We start from the raw sequence: 12650 nt of genomic DNA, 5'->3' as shown, positions 1-12650 counted from the left end.
GGTGGGGCTCCCCAAAACGCCCCGCCCATTGAAATGAATGGGCAGCGCTGCCGAAGCGCCCGCAAAGCACCAACACGGGCGCTTTTACCCTTTCTTCGGCCAATAGCGTGGGGGGGGGGGGTTAAAAGTGCCTCGCTAGCGCCGAAAAGCACAGCTATAACAGCGGTAAAGTGCAGCTAAAACTAGCGGCGCTTTACCGCCGGCATGGCCCCCGTGTGAAAGTGGCCTGAGGGAACTCGGGGGCGGGTCTCCCTTATTTTTATTCTTGACATTTTTGCTTTTCTCTTGTTTTTAGAAATCAATGACATGGAACAGAAGCTGCAGGCGATGAAGGACCTGCTGAGGAAACTGCCCAAGGAGAACCAGGAGATCTTCAAATATGTCATATCTCACTTGAATAGGTGAGTTGTCCTCTATAGTCAGGGGGTGCACGTGGGAGGAGCTATAGTCAGGGGGTGCACGTTTGAGGAGCTATAGTCAGGGGGTGCATGTGGGAGGAGCTATAGTCAGGGGGTGCACGTGGGAGGAGCTATAGTCAGGGGGTGCACGTGGGAGGAGCTATAGTCAGGGGGTGCACGTTTGAGGAGCTATAGTCAGGGGTGCACGTGGGAGGAGCTATAGTCGGGGTGCACGTGGGAGGAGCTATAGTCAGGGGGTGCACGTGGGAGGAGCCATGTTGAGAGATGTACAGTTGGGAATGTCTCCTTGCAGGAAGCACGTTTCTGTTTTGCTGTAGAGGTTTTAGCCGGCCCTCTTGTAGAGGGGCCGCCCCGGCTCAGAGGGGCCTCGCTATTATTGTAATACTCACCACCCCCCCCCCCCCACTTTTATTGTAATGCTAGAAGTGGGTTGTAATTACTTTTTTCTTTATCGTACATTACAGGACACAACAGAGCGGCCATATAAATCCTTCATGGATTATGTGCCTCCTATAGGTAAATACACTGGCACAAAAAAAAAAAAAAAAAAACAGGAAGTCCCTCCCCTGAATAACTCCTCCCATACAGGAAGTGCTTCTATTTTTTTTGCCAGTGTCCATTCACCTATAGGTGGCGCATAACCCATTGAGGATTAATATAATCGATCTGTGTCCCGTGATGTTCTCCAAGAAACTGATTTTTTACAAGTACAAAAATCCAGTTGTCTTTGCTGGCTCAGCATAGCTTCATAGGTCATACCCAGACCCCTGGACTGTACGATCGTGGAACTCGCCTAGAATGTGACCTTCTGATGTTGTGCCACTTTCTAGACCTGTGTACACCTCGGTGTGCTTACCCGGGTTCCAGAGTTGTGGCACAACCCCAGATGTGGCCCTGTTTATGAAGAATTACTTTGTGAGTAGGCCATACGGGTCGAGCACTGGGGGATAACCTTGTTGGTCAAGCCTTGGGTGCCATTTGAGATCTTCTGTTTTCCATTGGTTTACCTTAGAAGTGGTTAATGGTGAGGGACTGAGCGCTGATGTCATCCGCTAGGTGAAATGTCATGTGTACACACTCACCTTTTGATCTTCTGGACCTTTTCCTGCTACTACAGCTAATTGATGAGTATTCAAGGCCTGGCCGTGTACCCTGAGCTACGTTGTCCCTTCCTGGTGGTGCGCCATGTCTGATCCCAGACACAGAGGAGGAATCCTGCTGCCCCAGGTGCCTCCAGTTCATAGTCTACTTACTGTACTGTTGGTGCACCATATCTGATCCCAGACACAGGGGGAGGAGTCCTGGTGCCTCCAGTTCATGATCTACTAACTGTACTGGTGGTACCTGCGTTTTACCCCCTGAAGGGTGTGACACTGAAAGCCTGAAATTTTGCCATGACTTCTTCATTGGCTGTATCCCAGGAGGACTTCACCGCAATCATGGAGGAATTTATAGGCCACATTGCAACCTCATTTGTAGCTGACTCTGTCCACCGAGGCTATAAATGTACTTCCACGCCATCCTTGGCAGAGGATCTGATCTTCTCCCAGCCTTGGAGGTCTTTGAGCCTTCAGACCCCGAGTCTCAAGTTTTTCACGTGTGATGTTATACCTTGGTGTTTTTGCTAGGAGGGAGGAGGTGAGATTTGGGGGAGGGTTGTGTTAGGAGAGGGATTTTAGGGAGGAGGGGGATTGGGGGGTGGGCAGGGGTTTTGATAGAAGAGAGGAGGTGGGATTTGGGGGAGGGTTGTGGTAGGAGAGGGATTTTAGGGAGGAAAGGGATTTGGGGGGGGGGGGGGGGTTGTGCTAACAGGGAGTAGGGTGATTTGGGTAAGGGGGGGGATTTGTGCTAGTAGTAGCGCGTGCAAAAAACACGTGTTTTTGCATAATGCACGAAAACGCTCTGCCTTTTGCAGACGCGTGTGGGTGCCATATTTTTTTAATGACACCCCAACGCATCTTGCAAATGTGCGTACGTTCCCGCCTGCTAAAACGCACCGTTGTACCATATATTTTGGTTCATTCCCATTTTTAAAACCATGCTGGCACCTTTTTTTTTGCATGTTTCACGCACATGTGACGCGTGGGAGAGCACAAAAAAAAAAAGTCCCGTTCTCGGATGCACCTCCTGGTGTGAACGGGCCCTCAGACCGGTGTGACGCGGGATTGTGCGCAATTCTAAAGGGTGCCTTCACTGAAAAAAGAGGTTGAAAAACGTTGCCTGAGTGAACCCCCTAACCCACGTTCTTCCCACCACTCATCATCCTCTTCTCTAATCTTCCACAGGGTCAGTCAGCACCATCACACCAACCTGATGACCAGCGAGAACCTGTCCATCTGCTTCTGGCCAACGTTGATGCGCCCGGACTTCACCACCATGGACGCTCTGACGGCGACGCGCACATACCAGACAATCATCGAGCTCTTCATCCACGAGTGTCTATACTTCTTCTACCATCGGCCTCCCATGGACCTTCCCACCCCGAGCTCTCCATCCACCCCCTCGCTCCACCAGGCTTCCCCTCCACAGTCTCCCCCTCTGACCCCGGTGTCGCCCTCGCAGACCCTGCTACCTACAGATCAAAACATCCTGTGACCGCTCCTTAAAACCCCCCACCCCCCCAACAGCTTTAGTCGCCCCGGAAGGCAATGTCCGCCCTCCCCATTCCCTGCCACGTCGTGACCTCCCATAGCCTGGGAGGGTCGGTGGCCTTGACACGTTGGGACCACTAGATATGGGACTTTGGAAGTCTGAGCCAGCGATGGAGCCTTACAGAACGTGCACTTGTTTCACTTGGTACAGAACTAGGAGAAGGCTTCCCTGGTACACTAACTGCAAGAGAAACTGTGCCTGGTACATGAACTGTGCTACCCCCGCAGGCCTACTTTGGAGGACTTCCTGCAGGCCCACCTTGGAGGACTTCCCGCAGGCCCACCTTGGAGGACTTCCCGCAGGCCCACCTTGGAGGACTTCCCGCAGGCCCACCTTGGAGGACTTCCCGCAGGCCCACCTTGGAGGACTTCCCGCAGGCCCACCTTGGAGGACTTCCCGCAGGCCCACCTTGGAGGACTTCCCGCAGGCCCACCTTGGAGGACTTCCCGCAGGCCCACCTTGGAGGACTTCCCGCAGGCCCACCTTGGAGGACTTCCCGCAGGCCCACCTTGGAGGACTTCCTGCAGGCACCTCGGAGGAGCGGCACTTAGACTGGATTCAGCAACACTGTGAATTGTATGGGGAGCCGGTCCGGGTCCCTCCGCGACCCCACACCTGGTTCTCGGACACACATCTCACAGTATATATCTTAGCACTTACAGGCGCGGCCCGCGGGATACTAGGCTTTATGGGGGCTGCATGAATTGTATGTGTTGTACATTACTACACGGAAGAACACTAAAATGTGTGACACGGCTGGAGACCACACACACGCATGTTTCATGTGTCCGACAGGTTCTCTATGTTGGTTTAACCACTGCTGCTCCAGCATCGTCTTTTCTTTTTTTTTTCTTTTAATTCTTGGCACCTTGGGGTGAACGTCGACGCACGGTTTGTGGTTCCTGGACTCCTGAGGTGCCTCGGCCCCCTCCTCCCCCCTTTCCCCCCCCCCTTTTCTCACGTTCTGATCTTATTTTTATGTTCTGGCCCGTTTCTTGCATACAGAAAGGGTAAGACCCCCCCCCCCCCCATTTAAACTGACATATTCTACTGAAGTGGACCCCCCCCCCCCCCTTGTCCTTGTAATAGACTCCACCCACTTTTTTTTTTTTTACCGCATTTATGATCTTGTCCTCACTACCTCTGTGTCGATACACTAACCATTTTTAAATGTCGGTAAGCACCTCCCCCCGCCCTTCTTCCCTGACATTACTCTAAATATCACTTCCTACGAACTGACCTTGCCCCCCCCCACCCCATTCAATCGTAACTGTCCTTTCCCCCCCAACTGCCGCCCAATGCGTGTGAGTCGGGACGGACGTAGAGTGGGAGGGGGAAGTTGTGTGTCTTTGGACTGACTTGTATGTTAGATCTGAAAGGTGTAATGTAAGTTTCTGCGTAGAGTGTTCATAGCATCCAGAGAGAAAATTTTGTCTTTGTGGACAGGGGATGGACCCAGAGGACAGACATGACCCCCTCCCCCCCCCCCAGGCTGTCTGTATTGCCGCCATCTTGGTGTTGCGTGGACATCTCACATTAATAGGGGCGGGGGGGTCGCTCGATGTAAATAGGAAGGAAGATGAAATCTTGTAGACTTGTATGTAGCAGACGGGTACAAACAGGATGACGGTAATATCCGCCCCCTCCCCCCCCCTACCTCTGGGTCTATCGCCTGTGCGTTTGTTCTGATGGGCCCAGCGCCGGACTCTCGGCTTGTCGGGTTATGTGAAGTGAAAGCAGCCGGTGCGATGTGAATGTGAAGCGGACCCTTCCATCTTGTCACGCGGTGGTGGTGGGGGGAGTGTGTGTGTGGGGGGGGGGGGCAGCCTGGTACCACCACCGGGGGGGGGGAGGCGTCCAGTTATTTCCTGTTCTGTTTGTTGCTGTCTATTGGTTGTGACGGAGGGGCTCTGGGTCATTTTGTGCATGACGACTTTGCGCCGATGCCCTGAATCATGTATTGCTGCCAGTTCGCTCATTGCAATTGGAAGAATCTTCAAGGGCCTTAATGTGACTTGTATTATAGATAATAAATCTTGGTTTAAACTCCCAGCGCTCTCCCGTCTCTTCTGTCCGCGCCGCCTCCGTGGGGGAGGGGGGGCGTCCATCGCTGGCTCCCCAAGTCAATGCTGGAGCCCCCCCCCACCCTTAATGCAAACTGATGAAACCCTCCTAACGGAAATCACTTATCTGTACTAAATACATGTGTGTGAATGTTTTATGCCTTCCGTAGCGCTCTAGAGCCGCCTTTTTTAACCAGGGTGCCCTCAGGTTTCTTTAGGGGTGACTTGGCAAAACGTGGTAAAGGTGGAGCACTACTAAATGATGCCCATGATAAATAAGTTCACAGACATTTAAAGTGATGTTCCTGAACTGGTGTGTCACACTGACTCTTACCGTAAGGTAAAAACAATTAAACAGTAGGCGCCGCCCTACGCGTTTCATCCGATGACGTCATCAACATGCCTAAAAGTTGTATAGAAGCCGATGGGTGGATGAAACTTTCCTTTTAGTTGCACAAAGCTACGGGTTTTCATTGTGCACCATTACAACCTTCTTGCTGCTGGTGTTCTATCAGAAAGCCGCTACCCGTCCTACTGCTCATGCTCGATGTGGAACCGAAGTGACGTTGCCTCGCGCCCATCTTGGTTACACCCGCAGTAAGCCTGGAGTTAGAAGTCGGCAAGCGGACATCTTTATTCACCCACCGGAGTCTTGCTTTTAACAGTCAACTCAGCTTATAGAATTCCGTCATTTATAAAGCGGCGGTGTGTCCGGTCACATCAGCAAACCTGTGAGAGACTAGCAGGCTTGCCGCTGCTTTTTAAAATTCAACATCAAAACAGGGTTACAGACTTTTCTAAACGTTGCATTTCACTCTATAAACGGAGTTTACTGTTAAAAATAACTGTGAAAAGCTCTATGGGAGGGTGTATAAAGATGTCCGCTTGCCGACTTCTAACTCTAGGCTTACTGTGGACGAGTGTGGGGGTGTACCAAGATGGCCGCGAGGCAACGTCTCTTCGGCTGTGCATGCGCAGTAGGCCCGGTGGCGGCTTTCTGATGGGTAGCGGCTACCAACCAATGGCGTCATCGGTGGATGAGGACCACGTCGGGCGCCTGCACAGCATACTTGTTCGCCCCTCTCCATCAGCGCTGGGGTCACATTAGCTGAATGAGGGCGAGAAACCTGGGGGGGGGGGGGGGAAGAAATGTTGGAATACTAGTCAGTCCCGGCACTGAGCAAAGGTGTGAATGGTTTTGAAGAATAAATTCATTGGGTGTCTTACATGTGTAGATACTGCTAAGTTCTATTCATGTATAAAGGGGTGGAGGGGCGGGACTTGGAGAGAAGCACACGGATGCATTAGAGAAATGAATTTAGAAAATGGTTTATTGATTGAGTCATTTCCTAGAACATAGGTTGGGGGTATACAGTTCAGTACATAAATTGTATATCAATACCTCAAATTACATATAAATACATTGTCCAACCAAGGTTTAAAACCGTATTTTACAAGTACACGGGTCACGTAATAACATGATTAATTGCATTGCAGGGAATACTCATAAAAGTAGCTTGCGCATTAAAGCGCCATTAGAAATAATAGTAAAGATAAGAGAAGTAGGAAAAATAATCTAAAAACATACATAATGACTCTGTTAGAAGATATATGTCAGTATTTTACAGTTGCTCGGGTCACTTCAGAGCGTGATTAATTGCAGTGTAAATGATACTAGAAAACAAAAATGGATGCATTGAAGCATCACTTGGGGAAAAAGGAGAAAATATACTTGGTAAAGAGTCATGGGGCGTACACACGGTCGGACTTTTCAGCTACAAAAGTCCGATGGACTTTCGACGGACTTTCGACGGACTTGCGGCGGACTTTCTAACGAACGGACTTGCCTACACACGACCACACAAAAGTCCGTCGAATTCTTACGTGATGACGTACACCGGACTAAAATAAGGAAGTTGATAGCCAGTAGCCAATAGCTGCCCTAGCGTGGGTTTTTGTCCGTCGGACTAGCACACAGACGAGCGGATTTCGGGGTCCGTCATAGTTACGACGTAAAGATTTGAAGCATGTTTCAAATCTAAAGTCCGTCGGATTTGAGGCTGAAAAAGTCCGTTGAAAGTCCGGAGAAGCCCACACACGATCGGATTACCAGCCAGCTTTAGTCCGTCGGCGTCCGTTGGACTTTTGTAGACGAAAAGTCCGACCGTGTGTACGCGGCATAACGGCCGTGGTAGGTTCATGAATGCACTGTTGTAACGGTAGTTGTTAGCTCTACGCGTTTCGGGACCTTAAAGTCACTCGTCAGGAGCAAAACCGTATTGGTTGTCTAAAAAAAAAAAAATGAAAAATAGAAACATGGGTGGTTATCTGAAAAAAATGCGTGGGCAAATGCAGAAGATGCGAAAACCCCCACTTTCTATGGCTCTCTTGTCCAATTTCACTGTGCAGCAGGCAATCTTTTCTCACTTTATTTATCCTTATTTGCTTTTCCCCCTTTTCCTCCCCCTTTTCCTCCCCCTTTTCTCTTTCCTCCTCTCTTCCCATTGCCCATCTTTCCTCTCCCTCTCCTTTCTTCTCTTCACTTCAGGTTGTTTCCTCACTATGATCCCTCTCATCTCTCACTCTCCATCACTGCACATTCCCTCATATTCTTCTTCTATTTTAGTGCACTTCATTCGCTGGCTCTTTCTCTCCAGCAGGTTCCCCCGCCTGGGGCCGTTCACTTCTCCCATGCACCATACCTCCCACTCACCTCTTTCCCGTCACTACTTGGGGATATTGCCGCTGCCGGGTCGGGCCCCCTCAGCATCCGGGGAGTGGCATCCTTGGCCGGATTGTCTTGTGCGGCGATGATCTCTCGCATGCGCGGTCACGCTCATGTAAGTTTGTGTGGACAAATGTATGGATATGTGTGGGGGTTTTCGCATCTTCTGCATTTGCCCACGTATTTTTTCAGATGACCGCCCATGTTTCTATTTTTCATTGTTTTAGACAACCAATACGGTTTTTGCTCCTGACGAGTGACTTTAAGGTCCCGAAACGCGTAGAGCTAACAACTACCGTTACAACAGTGCATTCATGAATCTACCACGGCCGTTACTCTTTACCAAGTATATTTTCTCCTTTTTCCCCAAGTCATGCTTCAATGCATCCATTTTTGTTTTCTAGTATCATTTACACTGCAATTAATCACGCTCTGAAGTGACCCGAGCAACTGTAAAATACTGACCTATATCTCCTAACAGAGTCATTATGTATGTTTTTAGATGATTTTTCCTACTTCTCTTATCTTTACTATTATTTCTAATGGCGCTTTAACCACTTCGCTCCTACATGTCAAAAATCATCCTTTCTTTGCTATAAAATTACATAGAACCCCCAAACATTATATATGTTTTTTTTAGCAGAGACCCTGGAGAATACAATGGCGGTCATTGCAACTTTTTATCTTGCACGGTATTTGCGCAGCAATTTTTCAAACGCGTTTTTTTTTTAAAAAAAAGTTTCATGCTTTAAAAAAAAAAAAACAGCAAAGTTAGCCAAATTTTTTTGCATTGTGTGAAAGATGAAGTTACGCCGAGTAAATAGATACCTAACATGTCGCGCTTCAAAATTGCACACGCTCGTGGAATGGCGCCAAACTTTGGTACTTAAAAATCCCCATAGGCGACGCTTTAAAATGTTTTACTGGTTACATGTTTTGAGTTACAGAGGAGGTCTAGGGCCAGAATTATTGCTCTCGCTCTAACGTTCGCGGCGATACCTCACATGTGTGGTTTGAACACCGTTTTCATATGTGGGCGGGACTTACGTATGCGTTCGCTTCTGCGTGCGAGCTCACGGGGACAGGGGCGCTTTAAAAATTTTTTTTTTTTTTTTTTTGTTAATTTTACTTAAAAATTTTTATTTTTACACTTTAAAAAAATTTTTTTTTTTTTTGATCACTTTTATTCCTATTACAAGGAATGTAAACATCCCTTGTAATAGGAATATGACACAATCAGCCCTCCTTACAGTGAGATATGGGGGGGTCAATAAGACCCCACATCTCACCTCTAGGCTGGGAAGCCTAAAATAAAAAAAATAAAAATAAAACGATCGCCCCTTCACAGCCGAAGCGGCGCCGTTTTTTTTTAATGCAGAGGCCGGGCGTGACGTCATAACATTGCGCCCGGCCTCCGAACGATCATAGAGACTCCGGCGACCATCTAGTCCGCCGGAAATCTCTATGGTGAACATCCGGCGCCGGCGGATCCGCTGTCCGACTCACCGATTGCTGAGGTGAGTCGGTAGAAGCACCGGAGGGCGGCGGGAGGGGGGGGGACGTCCCCTCCCGCCGCCCGTAAGAACGATCAAGCGGCGGAACAGCCGCTATGATCGTTCTTATGGTGTACGGAATCGCCGGCTGAAAATGCCGGTATCTGAATGATGTCTGTAGCCTCAGACATCATTCAGATATAAGCCCCGAAAGTCAAGGACATCATATGACGTCCTCCGGATGCCAAGCGGTTAATGCGCAAGCTACTTTTATGAGTATTCCCTGCAATGCAATTAATCATGTTATTACGTGACCCGTGTACTTGTAAAATACGGTTTTAAACCTTGGTTGGACAATGTATTTATATGTGATATGTAATTTGAGGTATTGATATACAATTTATGTACTGAACTGTATACCCCCAACCTATGTTCTAGGAAATGACTCAATCAATAAACCATTTTCTAATGCATCCGTGTGCTTCACTCAAAGTCCCGCCCCTCCACCCCTTTATACGTACTTATATGGGATGGAGGATGGGATCTGTACGGCCCCCCTTCCTCACACAAAGTCCCATTTTTTTAATTATTTTCTCATTTTTTTGTCTAAGTTCTATTTAGTTACATTTTATACAATTTAGAATGGGGGTGCCCCGAGATTGTGCATCATTTTAAAGGGTGCCTTAAACACTTGCTCTAGAGTCATGCCGCTATACACCTTCCCGGCCACCAGGGCTCTGAATGAAACTGTACACAACTCAAATCAACTTTATTGTTCCAGCACAGCAGAGAACACACCAGCATCTCACTGACGCGTTTTGCCCTCTACTGGGTTTTAGTTGACCATTTAAGGACCGAGCCCCTTTCTGAGATTTGTTGTATACAAATTAAAAACTGTTTTTTTTTTTTTTTTTTTTTTTGCTAGAAAATTACTTTGACCCCCCCCCCCCCCCCCCATTATTTTTATATATATATATATGATTATAGATATATACAGTATTTATTTTATATATATATAGATATATAGAGAGAGAGAGATATATATATATAGAGATAGATAGATATATAGAGAGAGAGATATATATATATATATATATATATATATATATATATATATATATATATATATATATATATAGATATAGATATCTCTATATATAGAGATATATCTCTCTCTCTCTCTCTCTCTATATATATATATATATATATCTCTATATATATATCTCTATATATATATATATATATATATATATCTATATATATCTCTATATCTCTCTCTATATATATATATATATATATATATATATATATATATATATATATCTCTCTCTCTCTCTCTCTATATATATATATCTCTATATCTCTATATCTCTATATAGATATCTCTATATCTCTCTCTATATCTATATATGTGTCACGGAACGTCCCACACTCTGCTTGAGTGCTTCCGTCATATACAAAAAAATTTTTCTAACACCCTAGAGAATAAAATGGCGGTCATTGCAATACTTTCTGTCACACCGTATTTGTCTTACAAGCGCACTTTTTTTTTTTTTTTTTTTTTGAAAAAATACACTTTTTTGAATTAAAAAAATAAGACAGCAGTAAAGTTAGCCCAATTTTTTTTTTTTTTTATATTGTGAAAGATAATATTACGCCGAGTAAATTGATACCCAACACGTCACGCTTCAATATTGCGCCCCGCTCGTGGAATGGTGACAAACTTTTTTTTACCCTTCAAAATCTCCATAGGCGACGTTTAAAAAATTATATAGGTTGCTTGTTTTGAGTTACAGAGGAGGTCTGGGGCTAGAATTGTTGCTCTCGCTCCACCGATTGCGGCGATACCTCACACGTGTGGTTTGAGTGCCGTTTTCATATGCGGGCGCTACTCACGTGTATGCGTTTGTTTAAGAAATTCTTTTTTTTTTTTTTTTTTCCCTCTTTATTTTTTTTTTTTTTTTACACTTTTCTTTATATAAAAAAAAAAAAAAGTTGTCACTTTTATTCCTATTACAAGGAATGTAAACATCCTTCGTAATAGAAAAAAAGTATGACAGGTCCTCTTTAATATGAGATCTGGGGGGTCAAAAAGTCCTCACATCTCATATTTACACTAAAATGCAATAAAAAATAAAAATAAAATAAAAATAATTTGTTATTTAAACAAATAAAAATGTCCCTTTAAGAGCTATGGGTGGAAGTGACGTTATGACGTCGCTTCCGCCCTGCAATGGTATGGAGACGGGTGGGGGGGGGGCCATCTTCTCCTCACTCATCTCCATACCTAACCAGGAGACGGATCCCATTGCCTCTGCTGCTGCCAACGGCTCTGGTAAGCGGGGTGGAGGGCACTGGAGAGCGGGGGGGGGGGGGGCCCTCTCCCGCCGCTGATTAAAGGTGATCTCGTGGTGAATCCGCCGCAGAGACCACTATTATCGGAAACCCGACCGCCCGCTGAAGAAGAGGCAACCGGGGTTATCGTAGCTGCTGCCATAACAAAGATATCCATCTTCAAAGAGAGGACGTATATCGGCATTCGCTCATTTAGACAGTTCGTTCGTTTTTTCAGCCAGTTAATGGGCACAAAATAGATTATTTGTCGGGACGTCTGAGCCGAAAAAAAACAAAGGACAAGTTTGGAAGTTTTCTGCTGAACAAACGATAAATTTAAAGGTTAATGTGTTTCCCGTCCGAACTGTCTGCACTAGGTATATGTAAAAAAAAAAAAAAAGAACAAAGAAATCATTTATGTCCACTGAACGATTTATCGGTCATTATATGATGGCGCTTATCGTTTGCACTCACGGCCGAATGTTCGTTTTTTTAAAATGGGTTCGGCTGATTTTTCATATAGTGTATGTCCAGCATAAGATTGTGTAAGTTTTGCCCACTTACATAGAAATGAAGGGTCTATAATTTTTATCATAGGTGTATTTTATATGATAGAGACAGAATATCAACCAAAAATCCAGAAAAATCACACAATACAAATGTTATAAATGGAGTTGCAGTTCAGTGAGTAAAATAAGTATTTGATCCCCTTAGTAGTTGGTGGAGAAACCCTTGTTGGTGATCACAGAGGTCAGACGTTTCTTGTAGGTGGTGATCAGTTTCCACACATCTCAGGAGGGATTTTGTCTTCTTTACAGATCTTCTCTAAATCCTGAAGGTTTCTTGGCAACTCGAAGTTTCAGCTCCTCCATACATTTTCTATAGGATTAAGGTCTGGAGACTGGCTAGGCCACTCCATGACCTTCATGTTCTTCTTCTTGAGCCACTCCTTTGTTGCCTTGGC

The 12650-nt window shown here is 46.1% G+C and overlaps 1 protein-coding gene across 1 annotated transcript; it reads left to right on the top strand.

The window, feature by feature from the left end:
* Window positions 1-294: 294 nt before the first annotated feature.
* LOC141107387 (rho GTPase-activating protein 35-like) lies at window positions 295-5123 on the top strand. The gene is made up of 2 exons (XM_073598087.1): window positions 295-401; window positions 2705-5123. Exons 1-2 carry the CDS (start codon window positions 307-309, stop codon window positions 3012-3014), a joined length of 405 nt encoding a protein of 134 aa, XP_073454188.1. The 5' UTR covers window positions 295-306; the 3' UTR covers window positions 3015-5123.
* The last annotated feature ends 7527 nt before the right edge of the window (window positions 5124-12650 follow it).

This window comes from Aquarana catesbeiana, linkage group LG09 (genome assembly GCF_042186555.1).
Source record: "Aquarana catesbeiana isolate 2022-GZ linkage group LG09, ASM4218655v1, whole genome shotgun sequence".
NCBI lineage: Eukaryota > Metazoa > Chordata > Amphibia > Anura > Ranidae > Aquarana > Aquarana catesbeiana.
Note: the sequence above shows the minus strand (reverse complement) of the source record. Positions and strands in the feature narration are given on the sequence as shown.